General features: G+C 41.0%; 1 protein-coding gene across 3 annotated transcripts in view; it reads left to right on the plus strand.

The window, feature by feature from the left end:
- Positions 1 to 18,455, plus strand: part of STAU2 (staufen double-stranded RNA binding protein 2) — a 180,027-nt gene that overhangs the window by 38,350 nt on the left and 123,222 nt on the right. For all 3 annotated transcript variants that reach the window (XM_075416003.1, XM_075416004.1, XM_075416005.1), the window contains exon 6: positions 16,796 to 16,955. In XM_075416003.1, coding sequence (XP_075272118.1) covers positions 16,796 to 16,955 — 160 coding nt within the window. The remainder of the gene's footprint in view (positions 1 to 16,795; positions 16,956 to 18,455) is intronic.

Consider the following 18,455-nt stretch of genomic DNA (forward strand, 5'->3'; position numbering starts at 1 on the left):
TTTGTTCCCACTCCTTGCCTGCCTCCCACACAGACATACTGTTACAAGGAGAGCGTTGAGTACAGCTGTGCTAGGGTTTTTCTGTGCTGGTGTTTGTTTCTAGGAAAGGAAAAGGGAGAAAGTCAGTCCATTTCCTGTTGGTTTCAAACAGCAGAAACATCTGTTTGTCTTAAGATAGTTTTCCCAAAAGAACAGTGGCAAGGGAGCTTGCAGGTGATGAGCTTTGCCATTGCCAGTAGCTATCAGTTTAGACAATAGTGATTAGTATGGTTGGCTTAAAAAAAAAAAAATCCTTAAATGACAGAGGATATTTATTCCTGCAATAAAATTTTTGACAGCTAATGTTTATTTTCTACAGTGTTTTAGATCATAAAAATACGTAGAGTATCTGGGATCAGAAAACCCAGATTCTGCTGTGGAATTTATAGACTCCATTAAATTCTGTCTGTCCGAAAACGATTTTTCTGCAGTCCCCTCACCCTGTTACAGTGAATTTCCACAGTGCTCACAAAATGGTGTTAGGTGACGTGTCCTGGCACAGCGTGCATGTTATCATTCTGACAAATGCATTCTGTAGCTACCATCCGCTGTGTTAACGGGTGCATTTAACCTACCAGGGATCAATAAAATGTGTACTCAAGTATATTTACAATATTACATTGGCAGCTGTTAAAACAATGTTATGTAGACAGTATAGGGCACACTTTGTGTGGGTAGTATTCCCAGTACAGCATCTCTTCATTCTACAAATCAGTGCACTTACCTGGTGTCATTAAAGTCTTTTTAACCTTAGCTGCAGAGCATCTAGATGCTTCCTCACTCTTCATGCCTCAAATGTGGTATGTAAGTCATGCAATTTGCACCGTTGCTTTCTTCTAACCTATCTTCACTCAAGATGAAGTAGTTTTGTCAGTGACCTCTTGGCCTTATTTACAGAGGAGCTCCTGAGTCCCAATACTTTATTCTTCTCTTAATTAAATTTTTTCTTCATTTTCTTTCAGGCTATAGTTGGTTCCTCAAATCACTTGCTTTCTTACTCTGTTTGGTGAGAGGACTACGCTGTCCTTTTGTGGTCCTTGGATCACATTTTGGTATTTCTTCTGAAGCTTCCATCTACGGGACAAGGTTTTGGTAGATTCTTTTCTTTGGGTTTTCAACTTCCTTAGATCTTTCTCTGCTCTGGAAAAGGTACATCTGGCTCCAGACCTGTGTCTCCAAGTTTCAGCCATGACTTTTCTTGTTCTCACTTAGGCTGAAAAGCATGAAGAGGTGAAATACAGATCCTCTCATCTTTGGTTGCGTAATGTCTGTCTGTCGACATTGCTTTTCTACTTGGGAGAGTTCCTGTCAACCTTCTGGTTTAAAGATCTTCAGAACCAACAGCGTGCTCCAGCACCTAGTGAATCTCTTCAGTCTGTTGGCTGTGCAACTGACTGGGCATTGCCCATTCCTTTCCCCAGGCCTGATTGTTTTAAGGCAGCTGATACAGACAGAAGACTAACGTTGTTGGTGTTTATAAAAATAAGCGCTGATTCAGAATGCTCTTCCAGGAGCAGGAACATTTTGAGTGTGTTTCTTTTTTCCACGGTTAGCGTTTTATTCAGCCTTGTCTTTTTCTTGTACTTCTGTTGAACTATGGATTTTTCAGTTGAGAGACCTGTGAGATACTGGGTTCAATGGGATCAAGACTGGTTGGTCTCCCCTCTAGTTACAGCCTTTCTGCTGTATCCAGAACCTGAACATTGGTGACCAATAAATACGTCCTCTGCTTGCTTTTTTGGTGATGACACAGGTGAACTGCTGTTTCAGCTCAAACGTTAGATTTGAGAGACTGTCATAATTTTCCTGAGGAAAGTGAGCAGAAAGAAGGTTAGTGGCTAATTTTTAACAGATTATAACTCAGTAAGACCTGGAATTATACTCTCTCCTAGTCAGAGGTCTTTGTCCCTTTTGAACTGAAAGTTCTGCCACAGATTGAGGAAATACTAAATTTTCTCAAGACAGGTTTTCAGGATTCTTTTATGATAGAATGTATGGCATCTGAACGCAGAACTTGTCGCTAGCAACCACTGTGTTACAGTTTCTCTTCAGGTCTTGTCTACAGTAGTGATTTTGGTGGCTGGCTGTGTTCTGTGAAATAAAGTACAGTTAAAATATTTTCCGAAATGCTGATTCCCAGGATCTTCTGAAGATCTGCTTGTCTTTTTAGGATCTTTTTAGAGAGGAATGCTGGTTTGAATTGGTTGTTGTCAGAGAAAGGATAGCTGTACTCACAGCATCGGGTGCTTTTGCACCATGATTTGTTTGGATGATTTGTTTTCACTGAAATGGGGCTGAATCCCCCAATGTTGTGATGAAAAGGGAAATCATCTCTGGAAAAAAAAGCAACTCCCTTAGTTTTGAGGCTCTTTTCCGGTACAAAAGAGGAGAAAGTGGAGTCTACTCACTTTACTGATTTAGATTCGAGTCTGACAATAGTGTCCATGAAACAGAAATGGGATTTTGCAAGGAGGCGGACATCAGCAGCTGAGCCTTAGTTCAGTTTAGTAAAGGTGTTCTCTATACTGACCTTATTTACTATGTCAAAGGTCATAAAAACCATTTCGGATACACATATGATCAGCAGTCCTTGGTATTTCCATCCTCCAAGTCTTTTTTAGAGTCCCTGCTTTCTAGAATACAGTTCCACACCATCTTAGAAACATCTTCTACATTTCCTATCTTCTAGAAAGTCTGCAACCGTATATTTTAGTATAATGACCAAACATGACCTATTTTTTTTCTGTATTAAAATTCAGTGCTAAATTGTATTCCGTGAACTGGGACAAGTCACTGTGCATTGATGACCACTACTACTGCCACTACCCTCATTACATCACTTACAAATTTTTATTAGCAATGTATTTATATTTACTTGTCAGTCATTGGTATAAATCCATTATGCCCCTGGAAGTTTGAAAATTGAAAGAATCTTATGTTTGCTATTCATGAATAAGCTTCCCTAGGAAATCTGCTCTTTTAATGCTTTTATGTAGAAAGGAATCAAAGCACTGAAAGACTTCACCACTCATCTTTTTGCTTTCCAGCCTTTTTGCCCCTTCCAAACTTCACTATGATTGATTAACAGACCCCTTCCTTTCCCCTCGCAGGGGCAGATAGCACTTCCTTCGTAAGGCCATCCACGTTGTTTTCGGCATCGTGACAGGATCAGTGCAGGGCAACACAAAATGCCCTCCCTTTCCAATTGACCAAGTGCTCGCTATCTCACGTTTCATTTCTTTGCAAGTCTGATGGCGCAGGTGGGAGGATTTCTGGACAGAAGCTGTAGCCAACCGTGATAGTACATTTCCAGAGGCTGCAGAGATGATAACTAGTGAGGTAGGAGAGTGTGCATCCTCAGTTAACTGCACTCAGCTGCTGAGAGGGGACTTGTTAAGCCATAATTAAGGATGGTTTTACAGTTTGTTCTTACTTTCAATCCTTTAATTGCCAAGTTTAAAATGATAGGTAACATTTTTTTATTTAGGATAGTGCATTTTAACATCTGTTAATTCCTCCAAGTGGGAGCAGAATGGAGCCCAATATACACTAGTTATTTCAATTTATGTTAATTTGGATGGTCAGAATCACTCTGTGAGCATTTTTGGGCCTTCCTCCTCTGTGGACTTCTAGGTTTATTAGTTCCTATGAAGTCCTAGGTCTGAGATGATTTTGTTAGTAACATTTTTATTAGTACTACATTACCAGTATAAATATATGATAAAATTAAATGAGAGGGGTACTTCATTTTCTCATTTACTTAGTCTTTAGGCTGGCAAGTGACTTGATTTTTTTTTTTACACGAGTTTCTTATGTAGAAAGAAAATGATATTGTAGTCAGATATGCAACATTGTTTATGTTCTTTTACTGTAATGGGTATTTGGACAGCATTCTCAGTAACCACTCTGCATGCTTGTAAAGATTAGTGAGTAATACAGGTCATGGGAAATTTTATGAGCTGAAGTAGATAAGAATTTGAGATCTTTGTCTTCTGGATGTCTACTTTAACCTCTAAGTGTACAGTGTATATCACAGCTTCATTATGTTTTCCATTTTATTCTTACTGTACTTTGTTTTATGTCATGGAAAAGAACATTTTCCTTATATTTATCCTGTCCTCCCCTCAGCCCCCATCTCCATTTCAGCATTGTCCACTTGACATTTTCTAATGCCTTAAACTCTGGAGGTAGTATTCTTGTTACGTTCTTACATGATTTATGCTATTTTTGCAGTCAATAATAAGTTGAAGTTGTGTTGACCATTTTCATTACTTAGGTATTCAATTGATAGATAAAATACTGCTCTAGAGGCACATAACGTTTTGTTCTGTGCTCGCTTCTTCATTTTGATTGTTGTTTTCTCTTGGTTTTTTTTTTCTACCTTAGTGTCCAGTGTACAGTACTTTGGAAGGTTAATCTCATGATCCTTTTTTCCCTAGATTTGTTCCTTTTGCTTCTCTTAGCCTTTTTCTTTTTTTCCTCTCATATGTCTTGCACTAGTTTTTCTTTGTTTTAAGAAATGGTATTTGGGCTGGTTTTGAGCCCCAAAGTGCTTCTTCTAGAGTTTTAGGCTTTAGACTGAAGGAGGGAGCAATAAAAGTGGAAGCAGAGATCTGAACTTACTGTGTATGGAAGCATGCCTCTATAGCTAGTGCTACATAGCTGGCTCAGTGTGTTTGCTGTATTACTTGTTAGCTTAATCCATGACTGTATTTAGCTTATGATGTCTGCAGCTTTCTGTCGTTCTTTTCTAATTACTTTTGATGAGCAACTGTTTTTTACTTGTCAATGTATGTATTTACTGCAAATGGTAAACAAAGTAATGGTAGGTGCAGCAAGTAAGTATTGAAATATTCATTTCAGTCAAATGTCTGTATTGAATTCAGAGATACAGTGATGTGGCAATATTATTGTCTTGTCACCACAAATTCTCCTGGGAAGATTCCACATTAGATAAAGTTATGTTAAACTGAATCCCTCTCCCTTGTGTTTTTCACTCAGGAATGTTTCGATATTATGATCATGAAAACAGGAGTCAAATTTTTTTATTAAGTTAGTCATACTGCTTGAAGGAACTGCATAGTCTCTAGCCCAGAAAAAGAAGAAAAATAATTAAAAAAAGGGAATCATTAACTTCATGACATATTCACAGAGTCAGCACAAAGTTTAAAAGAAAGTATAAATAAAGACATGGAAGTAAAAAAGGATAAAACTCCACACAAAGTTACTGTATACTAAAAGTAGATTCTGTCTGACTGTGTTAACCTTGCATGTTGTGTGTTAACTCATTTTTTACATAAAGAGAGTAAAGTTAATCTTATATTTGTGGGATTCAGTTAAGCGTTTTATAGCATTAGATAAGGATTCTGTTTTCATTAAACTGAAGGAGATGGGGATTTGTATAAGAAATGCAAGGTGGGAAAGGAGAAGAAAAATAATCAGCAGGATTAAAAGTCAAACTTGGAGGAAGATTATGAAGTGCAGTTCTTCCAGTTTTAGAATCAACCTTTTAAATATTTTTGTTAAAGGTGTTTGCACAAAAAGTAGGAAAATGTCCATGGGATGTAGAAGGCATCATCGCTACACAGGAAGATCAAGATGTGCAGGAAGAGATGGATGATTGTGAGGACTAACACATTAGAAATGGAATGAGACTAGGCTTTCCAGTATAAAATGGAAAATTAAGACCAGAGGCACGAGTAGTACTAACTCTGTTGTCATCTGCGGTTTATTCAGATGGAAATTACAGGACAGTAATGTTATTATTAATTATTTGTAAGATAAACTGAGAACAACTGATGTGATTGAGCTGGAGGAGAGGCAAATGTGATTTTTAAGATGTGTTGAGCAACATATTTGTGATGAAAATATATAAATACTGCTGTTGTACAGAACACTTAGTCTTTCATGTGGTATGTTGTCTACCATTCTTGACTCTTATATTTAAGAACAGGAGCAAGTATAGGGAAAAGCTGTGAAGGACTGGCAGGATAGTGGTTAGCCTTTCATAGAGAAGAGTTCTAAAATACCTTGACTTGTTCCCTTGCAAAACAAAGAGTGAGGGGGAATGGGAAGGCTCGCCTTGGGGGGTAAATGTAACAGAAAAGAGCTATATAAGTTAAAGGATGGTATTGACACAAAATAAAACGTAAAAGTATAGCCAAGCTGAGCATTAGCAGATTCCTAAGTATCAACTCAGCTTCTAGATCATCCTCCCAGCAGAAGTGCTGGAAGCAAGTAATCTAATTTGTTTTCTAATAGACCTTAACTGATAAAGAGGACTACATTATGCAGTTGCCTGCAACTCATGGATCTTGACTGTTTGATGCAGAATTTGCTTACATTCTTATATTTGAAATACAGAAATTTTGGGGTTTCTGTGTATTAAAATGGGAAGCATCTTTGACATGTTTGCTAATTTTTTTGAAAAAATAATAGTTGCTTTTGAATCTCTTTCTGTTAATATGTTTCTATCACGTAGTTATTCTTTAGAATTCTTGCATAGTCAAGTAAACATTCTGTTGCTTGGGGGGGTTCTACAACTAGGTCAAAAGTGGTTTCATAAACCGATCATAGCAAATAATATATAGAGCAAAAATATTGATTCATCCAGAATTAATTAATTTTAAAAATTAAAAGATTTGGATTATAGTTTAAAAACATCTTTAGAGTGAAGGATAATCTGGGGCAAGTATAAGTGTTGTTTGTTTTTTTTAAATCTTGTCTATGTAGCTGAGGGAACGTCAACATTAGTAAAAGGGAAAGCATTAATAGGCTATATAAATAAAACAGCTGAATAGAAATTTCAGAAAATTATCTTTCCATCTAAGAAGGGATGTGTTTGGCTAAAAGTGAGCCGTAGTGCCTTGTCTTGCTCGCTTTACATTAAGAATGTTTTTGGAAGATGTGGACGTAATCTAGAAGAGGACAGCCGGGCTGGTTCAGGGATAATGGATTGCAGTTCTCAAAAGGATTACTTGGAAAAGAGAGCCTCTTTGTTCCCAGGTGTTGTTGTGGACCGGCTGAAAGAACCAGAAGGTGGACTGTATGAAGGCAAAAGTGGCTATACTGGATGTTTCCTTCTTCAAAACGTAGAACTCACATCTGTAAGAAATGCATGTGGCTAATGGGCTGCTTAGAAAAACAGGGCATGGCCAGGGAACAGCTGCACGAAGCAACTTGCTCCCCTAGAGAAATTTCAGATGTTGCAGAGAAAAAGTCGCTCACAGCAAGTGCTGTTTCTGACTCCCCTGCACGTTCTGTGGCTCTCTGTCCCTCCACTCGCAGCATTTTCCTGGGTAAGCAGCATCAGCAGGGCTGCCAGCTTGATTGAGTTGGTATGGAGAAGGAGCCAGAAGGAGAATGTGCGGAAAACGACCCTTTCAGCATGGAGCTGGCATCTGAAGAGTGACTTTCCCATGCCGTGTTGTATCTCGTATTGTAGTGGCCCTCATCTTGCCCAGACTTGCCAGACATCTTGCCCTGTTCCTCTTCACTTTGCAATATGAAATGGGAATAGGGTAATACTTCCTACACTTGTGTAGTGGGGAGGTAATTGGGTTTATTTGTTCTTTTTACATAGGTAAAGAATACATTGGCCGTTAGAATTTAGACAAAACCTCACTGGAGTTTTTAACAGTGAAAAGGAGGCTAAATCTAAATAAACTTCCTAGTTTCCTTGAGCTGCAGCTTGCACTTGTTTTTTTTCCCTTCTAAGAATAAAGTAACAATATTTATCAGAAACATTTCTGCCATTGAGGAATCCAGGGAAATGCAGGAAATGCAGTTTGAACGCGTAATGTATGTACTAATACTTTATTTGTCTTTGTGTGTGTGGATTTGATGGCCAAAAAGGAAGAGGCCCCAAGGGCTCCTTAGTATGCAATTAATATTTTGGCTAGAAAAGCAGCAGATTGTTTCAGTATGCTTACATGTTATGACATCATATTCCAGTAAAATTATAATGAACAGAATTTTTGTTTGTCTCTGTGGCAAACCAAAATGAGTTTTCTAATTGTCAACAGACCTTGGTGATTTATTTAATTATACTGGCGCCCGCTCACACCAACTTAGTTAAGGTCTGTCAGCATTTCTGTTATGAACCCCTATTTTTAGGGGTTTATAACTAGTTGTAAATATTTGCTCATTGCTGAAACTTGGCATTCAAGGTCACAGTTATAAAGTAAATATCCTTTTTCAGGTTAGCTATTCGAAAGTGATACCAATGGCGTTAGCTAATAAGTAGATTCCTGATCCTCTGAAACCTAGAGGGAATAAAGAGAACCTGCTTTCCAGACCTCTTACTTGAGGGATCTTCTTAAGAATCTCAAATGTCCAGAAAAGCCAGATTGAATATTAACTTGTTTTAAAACAAGTTAATTAGGTTGTATGTGGCTGCTTATTAAAGTATTATCCTTTATCACATTTTTTTCTTCTTCTGATGGAATGTATCATTTCACATGTCCTTTTGTTGTCTTCTAGTCTTGTAATCTTCTGTCATTCGGATGTGTCTGTCAGCTTGTGTTCTGTGGAGTGTGCCAGTATCACCTGGGAATCTTTTTTACTTAAGAATTTTCTCCAAAGGAAAATCCTAGCCTTTGCAGCCGCGATGTAGAATGCAGGGAGATGCACATTCTTTAGATGTAGGTAGTTTTATAACTGTCAGAAACCCAATGAGTCTGTACGTGAAGCATTGCTGTTGGAAATCCCGACTGTTTCAGCTCTGTGGCTGAACAGAGCGGCAGAGAACTCGGGAGTGCAGGGCTGACGTGTAGGTGTTCTTGTGATGGAAAATGTGCTGGGATGTTATTGCATAATGATCAGTAAATTCCATATAATTATTCTCAAGATTGTTAATGTTTTCCGTCCTTTTTGGTAACTCAAATGTAAGATATTGGGAAGGTTTGTTAATGATTGGTGGCAGATGTGATATCTTAACTTTGCATGAGGTTATTCCTTAGATGCATGTGCATCTTCAGGATGCAGAATCATTCCATGTTAAGACTCAGTTTAATCATTGCACTGTACTTACGAATTGTAATATTATGATTCATTTTAAGGCTTCGGTTAATACAGTCTCTCTCCTCACCACTGAAAAAAGGAGGATGTTTTGTTTCTTTTTGACACACTCCATGTTGTAAAGAAGCCAATATCCTCACAGATTTAGTCCGTTTTCTGAGGATTTCAGGTGCTCCCTTGCACTTTCCTGGCAATGTTCACATTATCAGTGCTCTGTTAACTCTGCTTGACGCCAAGCAGAGCAAGAAAAGTTTAATCAAAACCATGTAAAAGCCTAATCATTCTGCCAGTGCCAGAGCTGCATGAGACTCTAGAGCCACAGGCTGAATATCATTTTTCCATATTATCACATAAATAGCTCCCTAAACACTCTTTAAAAGAAAAGGTGGGGAGGGAGGAGGGAAAAAGAGAGGGCTTGTTGTGGCATTTGAGTTTATAAAGTGGATTAAGGTTCATGTGCTCTCCTCTTTTGCGTGTAATGGAGAGAAAGGTAGGTCTAATAATAAGAAACTGTAACTTTTGATTGATGCTGTATTTTCCCTAAACCTAAGTACTTGCTAACAGCAGTACCACATTTCTTTTTATTTAAAGAGGATTGTGAAGTAATGAGGTGGAATGTGCTATCAAGGTGCCTACTGCTTTTGCGTGACAGAGCTTATCCTGTGCTAAGCTACAGCTAACAGAGGCAGCCAAGAGATGCAGCGCTTTCCAGGCTCTGGTTCTTGATCTTCCAAGAGCTTCTAGGGTGGTGGCAGGATTCCTGCTAACTCTTTGAGGAACTGGAGGGTGCCTGTTGTTGCAGGGAAAGGATATCTACAGGAGGCTGTGGCTTCTAGCAAGATCTAGCAGCTGCCAGCAAGCTCTGTCAGCTACTCCTGATCAAAAGCTGCACTGACCTTTTCTTCCAGCTGTCTCCTGATTAGAGAGGGTCAAGCACCCTTTCAGCAGGTCCTAGGGAGAAGCACATACAAGTGCAGGGCCTAGCGCACTGCTTGAAGAGACAGCCAGCAGATGCAGCAGGTCGCACAGCAATTCACACAGAAGGGAGCCAGACGCTTCGCTGAGGAGAGGGTGTGTGCTCAGCAATGGTGGTGATGCACCACATGGCACAGTTCCTAGCACCGCCTGGAGCAGCTGTCCCTGATACGTCAGGAACCAGGACTCAGATCTAGCTCGAGAGCTGTAGCTGGGATGGGGAGACAGTCGTCTTGTCTGCGGGAGGTGCGCACCGTCAGAGGATCTGTATTACCAAGTAACGGAGATGCAGGCAGATTTCAGCAAACTCTGCTGACATCACTAGAGCTGATGAGTAAAAGATCAACTGGATCTTCTCTGGGACCCTGCAGGTACTAGAGCCTGAATCCCCAACCATACCAAAGGAAGAGCAGGGAGAGTCAGTGCTTATTGGGCTGGGAAATGAGGAGTCCAGTGATGGCGAAGGCTGGAAGGTTGTAATTTGTGGCACCAGGAGGAAGGCTGCTGCTCCACCTGCAGATCTGCAACTACAATTTCAGTGCCATGGCTCTAGATGAAGGCCTGGGAGCTCTCAGAGCATCCAGGCCAGCCAAGTCCAGTGCCAGAAAGAAGCAGCAAGTTATAATAGTGGGCAACTTCCTACTGCAGGGGATGGAGACCACCATCTGTGAACCTGACCTGCTGTGGAGGGAGGTTTGCTTCTCACCAAGGGCTTGCATTGGGACATTGTTAATAGAATTCCAAGGGCTGTCTGTTCCTCTGACTGTTGCCTACCACTGCTCTTTATTGTGGGCACCAATAATACTGTAAGGGGACACATGGAGCATAACAAGCATGACTACAGAGATTTGATTTTTACAACTGTGGCACCCCCTTTGAGGACCAGTGCTTGGAAGAGACAGGATCCCACTGACCAAGTGGGAAAAGCATCCTTATCAACAGGTTGGCCAGTCTGGTCAAGAGAGCTTTAAATTGACGGAGAGTGAACTTGACTTATAACCAAGTGAGGAAGTGATGGACCAAGTTAGTAGGCCAAGAATTAAGAGGGGTGTTGACAAGAGAGACCCTAAAACCAACAAAACAGGGCTGAAGGGGGTCCCGCTTCAATTATATACAAACAAGTAAGGAAGAGCCTACAGGGCAGCATGATGGAGGAAGTATTTATACCCTTTCTGGGAAATCGGTACAGTTGGGTTCCTATCTGAAGTGCCAGTACACTAACACACTTAGCATGGAGAATGAACAGGAGGAATGAGAGGTCTGTGTGCAGCTGCTGCAGGGCTGCAACCTTGCTGGAATCACAGAGGCATCGTGGTATAGCTCACACAAATGGAGTGCTGCAATCAATGCATACAGGGTCTTTAGGAAGAACAGGCCAGGACGGCAAGGACAGAGTGTTGTCCTTTATATGAGAGAGCAGTGGGAATGCACGGAGGTCTGCCTGGGGATGAGTGATCAGAGAGCTGGCTGTTCGTGGGTCAGGACTGGAGGGTGTACCAATGTAGGTGATATTGCTGTGGGTGTCTCCTGCGGACTGAATGATCAAGAAGTAGAAGAGGTCTTTTTCAGGTAACTGGAAGAAGGTTCATGGCCATGGCCCTGGTCCTCATGGGGGACTTTAACCACCCCACTATGTGTTGGAGGAACATCACAGCAGGGCACAAGCAATCCAGGAGTTTTCTGGAGTGCATCAGTGACAACTTTCTGACATAGGCAATTGAGGAATTGGTGAGGATGGGCACTCCTGCTGGAGCTCACACTTTTAAACAAAGAACTGTTCAAAGATGTGAAGGTTGGAGTCAGTGAAGTGACCATGAGATAATAGCAGGGTGTTGAGAGGAGGGAACAAGGCAAATATCGCAGATCACAAACTGGACTTCAGGATAGCAGATTTGGATCTTTTCAGAGACCTGCTGGGAAGAATCCGAGGAGATACAGTCCTGGAGAGAGGAGTTGTCCAGGAGAGTTTGTCAAGGTTCATCTCCTCCAAGCTCAAGAACAGTTTCTTTGTCCGTCCCGACACGCAGGTAGTCAAGCAAAGGCAGCAGGAAGCCTGCATGGACAAACAAGGAACTTCTGACTTAACTCAAACAGGGTTTGTGACCCAGGTGAGGTTACCCAGGATGAACATAGAGACACTGTAAATGTGTACAGGTAGGGGGTGGAGGAAAACTGAAGCCCATCTGGAGTGGAATTTGGAAAGGGGTGTGAAGGGCAACAAGATGGGCTTCTACAGTCGCCAAAGGAAGACCAGAGACCCACTGCTGAGTGGGGTGGGGAACCTGATGGTCGTGGAAAAGATGACGGTACTCAAAGTGCTTTCACCTCAGTCTTAATGGTAAGACTGGCCTTCAGAAGTCTCAGGTCCCTGAAATCAGTGGGAAAGTCTGGAGCAGGCAGGACTTAACCCTCAGTGGAGGAGGATCAGGGTGGGGAACATTTAAACAGAGAGGACAGGTCCATGCGGCCCAGTGGGATGCACCCATGAGTGCTGAGGGAGCTGAATGATGTCATAGTGATGCCACTCATGATCTTTGAAAGTTTGCTGCAATTGGGGAAATTTCTGAGGAGTGGAAGAAAGCAAATTTCACTCCTATTTTCATGAAGGGCTAGAAGGACCTGGGAAAACAAGAAGTCAGTCACCCTCACTTCAGTCCCTGAAAAGGTGATGGGGGAAATAATCTTGAAAACCATTTCTGATCATGTTAAGAATGACAGGTGACTGTCAATTCTGCTGTAAGTAATCAGCATGGATTTAAGAAGGTAAGATTGTGCATGACCAATCTGATAGCCTTATACAATGAGATGGCTAGCTCCGTGGATGAGAGGAGAGGAGCGGATGTTGTTTATCTTGATATTGTCGAGGCTTCTGACACACTCTCTTATAACATCCTCGTTGACAAACTCATGAAGTATGGCCTGGATAAATGGACAGTAAGGCAGTTTGAAAACTGGCTGAGCTGCCAGGCTCAGAGGGTTGTGATCAGTGGCACAAAGCATAGCTGGGAGCCACTCACTACTGGTGTACACCAGTGGTCAGTACTGGGGCCAGTACTGTTTAATGTCTTCATTAATAATCTGGATGATGTGGCAGAGTGTGCCCTCGGAAAGTTTGCAGATGATACAAACCTGGGAGAAGTGGCGGATGCACCAGAGGGTTCCTCTGCCATCCAGAGGGACCTCGATGGGCAGGAGGAGTGGGCAGACAGTAACTTCATGAAGTTTGACAAAGGGAAATGCAAATGCCTGTACGTGGGCAGGAATAACCCCATATATCACTACACAATAGAGGCCAACTGGCTGGAAAGCAGCTTTGCGGAAAAGGATCTCGGGCTCCTGGTGGTCACCAAGTTAAACATGAGCTAGTAATGTGCCCTTGCAACAAAGGTAGCCAGCAGCATCCTGGGCTGCGTTTAGAAGAGTGTTGTCAACAAGTTGAGGGAAGTCATCCTTCCCCTCTGCTCAGCCCTGGTGAGGAGCTGCATCTGGAGTGCTGGGCCCGGTTTTGGACTCCCCAGAACAACAGACATGGACACACCAGCACAAATTCATTGAAGGTCAATTAAGGTGATTAAGGGACTGGAGCATCTCTCATCTGGGGAGAGAGTGAGGGAGCTGAGACTGGTTGGCCAGGAGAAGAGAATGCTCAAGGGGATCTTATCAATGGGTATAAAATACAGAAGGGGATGAGTAAAGAAGGTGGAGCCAGGCTGTTGTTAGTGGTATCCAGTGAAAAAGGCACAAACTAAAATACAAGAAATTCCATTTAAACATAAGAAAAGAAAAGACTTTTTTACTGTGAGAGCAGTCAAACACCAGAGCAGATTGCCAGGCAGGTTGTTGAATCAACCACCCTTGGAGATATGCAGAACCCGACGGGAAGTGACCCTGGGCAGTCTGCTCTAATGGACCTGCTTTCAGCAGGGAGCTTGGACTAGGAGATCTCCAGAGGTCATTTCCCACCTCAGCTATTCTGTGTTTCTGTGGTAAAGAAAGACTTTCACAGGAATCACATTAGTGGAACCAGGCACACAGAGCTCTAAGCCAGCTGTGGAAGAAGTGGAGTAGATGGTGACTGTACTGATGAAGCTTTTCATTATTTTTCCCTTGATTTTAAAGAAGTGTAGTATTTTTCACTTCGGAAATACAGTTTGACCGATGTTTGGTGTCAAAGGCTTGTTCCTGATTCTTAGATTTAAATTCTTTCAAGGTATTATTTACATCTGTTGCCTGCATATTCCCTAAATTTATTTTTAATATTCCTTAAAACAATATTGCAAACCAAATAAAACTAACAAATCAAAGGAAAATGTTGCTATAGGAAGCATTTTATGTAAACTCATTAAGTGAAGGGCAAGGGTGAAATTCTGCCTTTCATTTGAAAAACTACCATTCTTTTTGAGATAAAGCTCAGTCTGAAGCCACTGTCCTTTTTTATTACAGATTTTTTCACACTGGTCGTGTCTTGGTATTGTGTTTCTACGGGAGGTACAAGGTGAATGCTGTATGTCAGAAGCAATGAAGGACACAGTGGAGTGGGATAGAAATTAATGTTCTTGAACGATTTGTTTCTTTGGTTTGGCAACTGCTTTGTTAATGAATGGCACCGTGGTGTCTGAATTTCACAGAATCACAGAATGTTAGGGGCTGGAAGGGACCTCTGTGAGTCATCTAGTCCAACCCCCGTTTCGTTTCGTCCAACCTCTGCATTTCATTATGCAGTTAGGAGCTTTGTAATGTTCTTCCAGAAAGAGTGGTCAAACACTGGAACGGGTTGCCCAGAGATGTTGTGGAATCTTCATCCTCAGAGATATCAACAATACCCTGGGCAATGCCTGAACAAGATGGTGTAATGTCAGAGCTTGGCCCTGCTTTGGGTGCTGCGTTGGACCAGATAACCTCCAGGAGCCTTTCCAACCTGAGTTATACTGTAGTTTTATGAAAATATTACACAAGCAAATGCATTTCCAGGCCTTAATAATTCCCTATAACCGTGTTAAACTGTAAACAGGAAAGCAAAGCAAATACCCACTTTTTGCGTGTCGTAAAGGCAACTTAGCTCACCCCTCCAAGGCCCTATAGCTAGAGGCTTGTTGGAGCCAGTGTTACGGTTTTGCTCTTTCCATATAAACGTATTTTTAGAATGAGGCACAAAGTTCAGGGACACTGAGACTGGAGTGCTTATTCACACTTGTTTGGGTTTGAAGTGTGCTGCTATCTGAAGAACTTTTTATTTTGTTTTATATTGAAACCAATCGGTTGCAATTATTAATGAAAAGTCAGAAAGTCTTCATACAAAAAAATCACCATCCATGCCAACAGATGCAAATGGAGAGAGCATGCTTTAATAAGGATCCTTTAAGAAGAAGAAGGAAAATGTAGTACTTTGCTGTGTTGTTGAGTGACTCTAGTTTTGTTGTGGTGGACCTAGCTTTTGGCGACGCTTTTGGAATCCTGGGCTTTTTTACATCACCGTGAAAGACGTACAAGTTATTTGTCATAAAAGAGAAACCATTTCTGATAGGCGTGTATTTTTCCAAAGGCTAAATCTCCAGTGTATTAGAAAAGCCTTACTTTGAGGAAGGAGCACAGGCAGACTAGGCCACAGAGCGAAGAGTGAAGCAAATTCCCTCACCTATGCAGAGTATAATTAGAGGACTTTTTGGAAATGTTCTCTTAAAAGATTATCATTTTAAGAATGATTAGAACTAATTATCTGTGCTGAACTGCTTTTTTGGGGTCTGTGGAGGGGGCAGGGTGGAATACTTCTTTGCTGTCGCAATTGCTTAGGTGTACAAGCTCTTACGCTCGTAGTTGTCACAGTGCTGTGACGGCACCTCCCAAAGCCAAGAATGGCATCACGTTCACTTTCCTCCTTCACTGGCAGCTAGAGACAGGTTTCAGGGCAGGGAGCGTGGATTGGGTTAGCTATTCTTATGACTGAAAATAGAGATGTGGAGCTGATGATATGGATAAAGATGCTGCTTTCTTTGAGTATTGATAGCTGTGCCAGTTCACAGGAAAATGTTCAATTTTTTGCTTTATCTTTCTTTTGGTGCCTTTCAGACTTACTGAGAAACCCTGCCATTATATTTGGAAATTTTTCTGCAGGAATCAAAAAAAAGGAAAATAGTGTGGTGGTGATTGCTGCTTTTCTTTCAGTGCCCGGAAAATGTTTGTCTGTTACAGTGTTGGAGGAGAGCTTCTGCCTACCCTCTGTTATACTTTTGGAAGAGAACTCTTTCTTCTCTCTACAATAATTTCAATAATTGAGCTTTAAAAAGAGGCTAGAAGTGCATTGTCCAGGTCCCTCACTCTCTGCTGTCTGACTGCTTGTTATCCCCAAGAGCTGAGCTGCGTCAGCAGGTTTCAGACCTCACAATCCTTCTTTCTCTGTGACACTTTCCTGTGGGACAGGAGTTGTCTCGCAGCTGTGGCTTCTGCTGGAGCTTTGGGTTCTCCCTAGGTTTAGTCTTCTTAAGGCTCAAACCAAGAAGAGAGCAGAGCTGGGCTGTGGGGCTGAAGTCTATTGGAGCTCATTGCAGAGCCCTGCAAATGTGGGTGAGGAGCTGGCTTGCACATCGGAACTGCTCACGGAGTTACTGACAGCCTTGCTGAGGAACAGTCCGTGTACTTCAGTGTTAGGTCTTACTCTGTGAGAAAAGACAGTGGTTTATGCCTAACTACCTCTCTATAGTACATAAAATGGACGTTTAAAATATGTAACTTGTATTGTTGGGTTTTTTTTCATTACTTCTTCCAGGTATCACTGCCCAGTGCCTAAAATTTTCTATGTCCAGTTAACTGTTGGCAACAGTGAGTTTTTTGGTGAAGGAAAGACTCGTCAAGCTGCTAGACATAATGCTGCAATGAAGGCCCTTCAAGCGCTCCAGAATGAGCCTATTCCAGAAAAATTACCTCAGGTTTGTGTTTCAGAAAATTGTTCCTAACCTTCGTGTTGAGATACCAAATCAAACAATTTAATTCCTATTTTTTCAATGTTTAATTTTTAGTGTTCTTTTCATATTAGCCTCAGTAATTACCTAAGAACCTGATGGAACTCACTGACAGCCACATATCACCTGTCTCATGGCTTTAGGCTTTTAGCCACTTAGTACCTTTACAAATAGCTAGCTTTCTCATTGCTATGTTTATAAATTCTGTATATTGCTACTTAAAAATGGAAACATTGTGTCGTATTTTAAAAAATATTTAACAGAAAAATTATTCTCAAAATGATCTTTGCAAGTTTAAAGCACAAACATAATAGAATTGCCCAGTCAAATAAACCAAAATAAATGCACAAGGAGACAATGTTTTTATTTCGTACACTCTTTCTGATGACACCTGTTGGACTCCTGTGCACAGCACACAACATTACTAGTAGTACCTTCAGTGTCTTGTGTGGTAGTTTTGAGCTGCTTTTTAAGAATGGAAAATATTTTCTGTATTTAAGAAAAGCTTTGTTCTTTCTGCCTCGCCCTGCGTCTTTTGATCCAAAGAGAGTTTAACGCATGCTTTTGTTTTGCTTTATTATTTTTCTGGATCAGGAAATTCTCTTCAAAATCACTTACTGTAATTCATGATTTTTTTTAAGCAGGAAAACAAAAAAGAATAATGAAGTCTCAGGAGGAATACCTGTTTCCTTTCTCATTGTTAATTCCCTTCTTTTCTCTGTTATTTTCCAGTCAAATATATTGGTTGATAATGAATCTTAGCACAAACCTGAGTGGGAATGTTACATTATTTTAGCTCAGCATATTCTTAGTTTTTGAAAATAGTATGTTTAATATTGTATTTTATCAAATATCCATTAATCGGAATGGAAATTAAACCACTAAATGCATCGGATAATAAGTAGTAGTCTGAAGTAAACAATATATAAAAGTAACATCTATGTGTACCTGGTTTATATACTGAGTTTTCATAGCCCGTCTACATATGTAATTTACCTAGCAAAAGTAATAACATCTTTAACTAACATTCTTGCCAAATTGGGTCTACTTAGTGTCTATTTACATCAATGTCTGTTAGGATGTGCAGGCTTTTAGAAGATGTAGCTGTGGCAAATGGAGTGTCCTAAATTCTTGTAGCATACTGTGGTGTTGTTTCACTTATGAGCTGATAAAGTAACTTCATTCTTCTCTTCGCCACCAGGAGTTATGTATGTAAACTGAATCAAATCCACAGTTAGCTGTGAGAAAAATAAGGAAGGCTTGTTGGGAGACAGTACTGTAGCTTAACCGAGACATTCACATAGTACTTGCAAGATCTGTGGGAGCACTGTGAGTTTCTGGTGCAGCATCTGAAGACCACTTGGGATGCTGTAGGATCTCAGTAGCAGGTGTCTGTGGGTAGGAGACTGAATCAAATCCTCGGTCAGAAAAACCTCTGTGGCTTGGTTATGCTGAGGGTAAAGGGAG

The sequence above is a fragment of the Opisthocomus hoazin genome, chromosome 3 (genome assembly GCF_030867145.1).
Source record: "Opisthocomus hoazin isolate bOpiHoa1 chromosome 3, bOpiHoa1.hap1, whole genome shotgun sequence".
Taxonomy (NCBI): domain Eukaryota; kingdom Metazoa; phylum Chordata; class Aves; order Opisthocomiformes; family Opisthocomidae; genus Opisthocomus; species Opisthocomus hoazin.